Source organism: Terrapene carolina, unplaced genomic scaffold, assembly GCF_002925995.2.
Source record: "Terrapene carolina triunguis isolate 2854851 unplaced genomic scaffold, T_m_triunguis-2.0 Scaffold10030, whole genome shotgun sequence".
In the NCBI taxonomy this organism is placed as follows: Eukaryota; Metazoa; Chordata; order Testudines; family Emydidae; genus Terrapene; species Terrapene triunguis.
The window spans coordinates 1-1,149 of NW_020674381.1; the positions used below are offsets into that span (position 1 = coordinate 1).

Consider the following 1,149-nt stretch of genomic DNA (forward strand, 5'->3'; position numbering starts at 1 on the left):
GAGACCAAGGAGCAATCGACCCCCAGGTCTTTCTTCTCTCCAACTGGAACTTAGACCAGTATGATTTTCCCTTGCTGGAGGAGACTCTGGAGAAGGACCTCCCCCGTCTACAGAGACTTGTGTTCCTGATCAGCCTGCCCAACTTCTCTCTGGAAATCATAGAGAAGAAGAAATCTGCTCTGCGTGGGCACTTATGGAAAATATCCCTGGTGTCGGCTTTTATCAATGTCCTTCCCATGGGAGGTGTCTCTCTCGCCTGTGATGTTGGCCTCCTGTTGGTATCCATGATCGCCTTCTACAAACAATTCAGCCTTGACGATGACTCCTTAGGTAAACTGGCCAGGCAGGCTGGGAAGCCCATGGCAGAGCTCAAGTCTGTTATCATCTCACCACAAGGGGAAGTTCTCACCCGAGATGTATTAATGAAGAAGATTGTCCAGGTTGGGTGCAGCCTCACCCGCTCAGTTGAACAAAACTTTGACCTCGTCCCAGTGATTAGCACCCTGGGTGCAGCCGGGTTGTCCTTTGCTACGTCCTACTCCATTCTGTCAAACTTCCTGGAGAAGGTGGCTGAGGATGCACGAAGGGTTCGCAAGAAAGCTCTGGAGTAAGATGGGAAAGTGTCAAGATCCAGAAACAGAAATGCCATCGAGCCATATCTGACACCTCATTCCCTAGGCCAAGTCACAATAATTACATTTAAAAAAAAGTTAAAACTACCCTGCCTCACAGGGCTGTCGTGAGGATTAATCCATCTGTGTTTGTGAGACACTCAGTGTCTACTCTAGAACTACATCCATGGATCACTAAGCTGCAGATATGAACGTGCCGCTCCCATTCCAAGATGTTGTTTGAGTTATTGCTGTCTGTTGATGTCAATGGTCTCTCATCTGCTGGAGTGTTGATTTGTATTGCACTGATTCTTATCCTATCCCCTGGCACGGCTGGCGTGTGTTAAATGTCTGCTGGGGAGAGCTGAGTGGATTTTTGTTGGTTCAGTGGCTGAACCAAAACAATCTTTAGAAAAATCAGTTCATTTAGAACCAAAACTGTTTTGTTTTTTTCATGACTAAATAAATAAAAATCATTTTGGGTCGAACAAAACATTTTGTTTGCCCCTAGTTGATTTTCTTTCTTTCTTTCATTTTG

At 45.7% G+C, this 1,149-nt stretch overlaps 1 protein-coding gene across 1 annotated transcript; it reads left to right on the top strand.

Annotated features, from left to right (window-relative positions):
• Positions 1-5: 5 nt before the first annotated feature.
• On the top strand, positions 6-611 carry LOC112121631 (interferon-inducible GTPase 5-like; the record flags this gene model as incomplete). Its single annotated transcript, XM_024220562.1, has 1 exon — positions 6-611. A coding segment is annotated over one exon (606 nt), but the record flags the coding sequence as incomplete, so codon positions are not given.
• Positions 612-1,149: the final 538 nt, after the last annotated feature.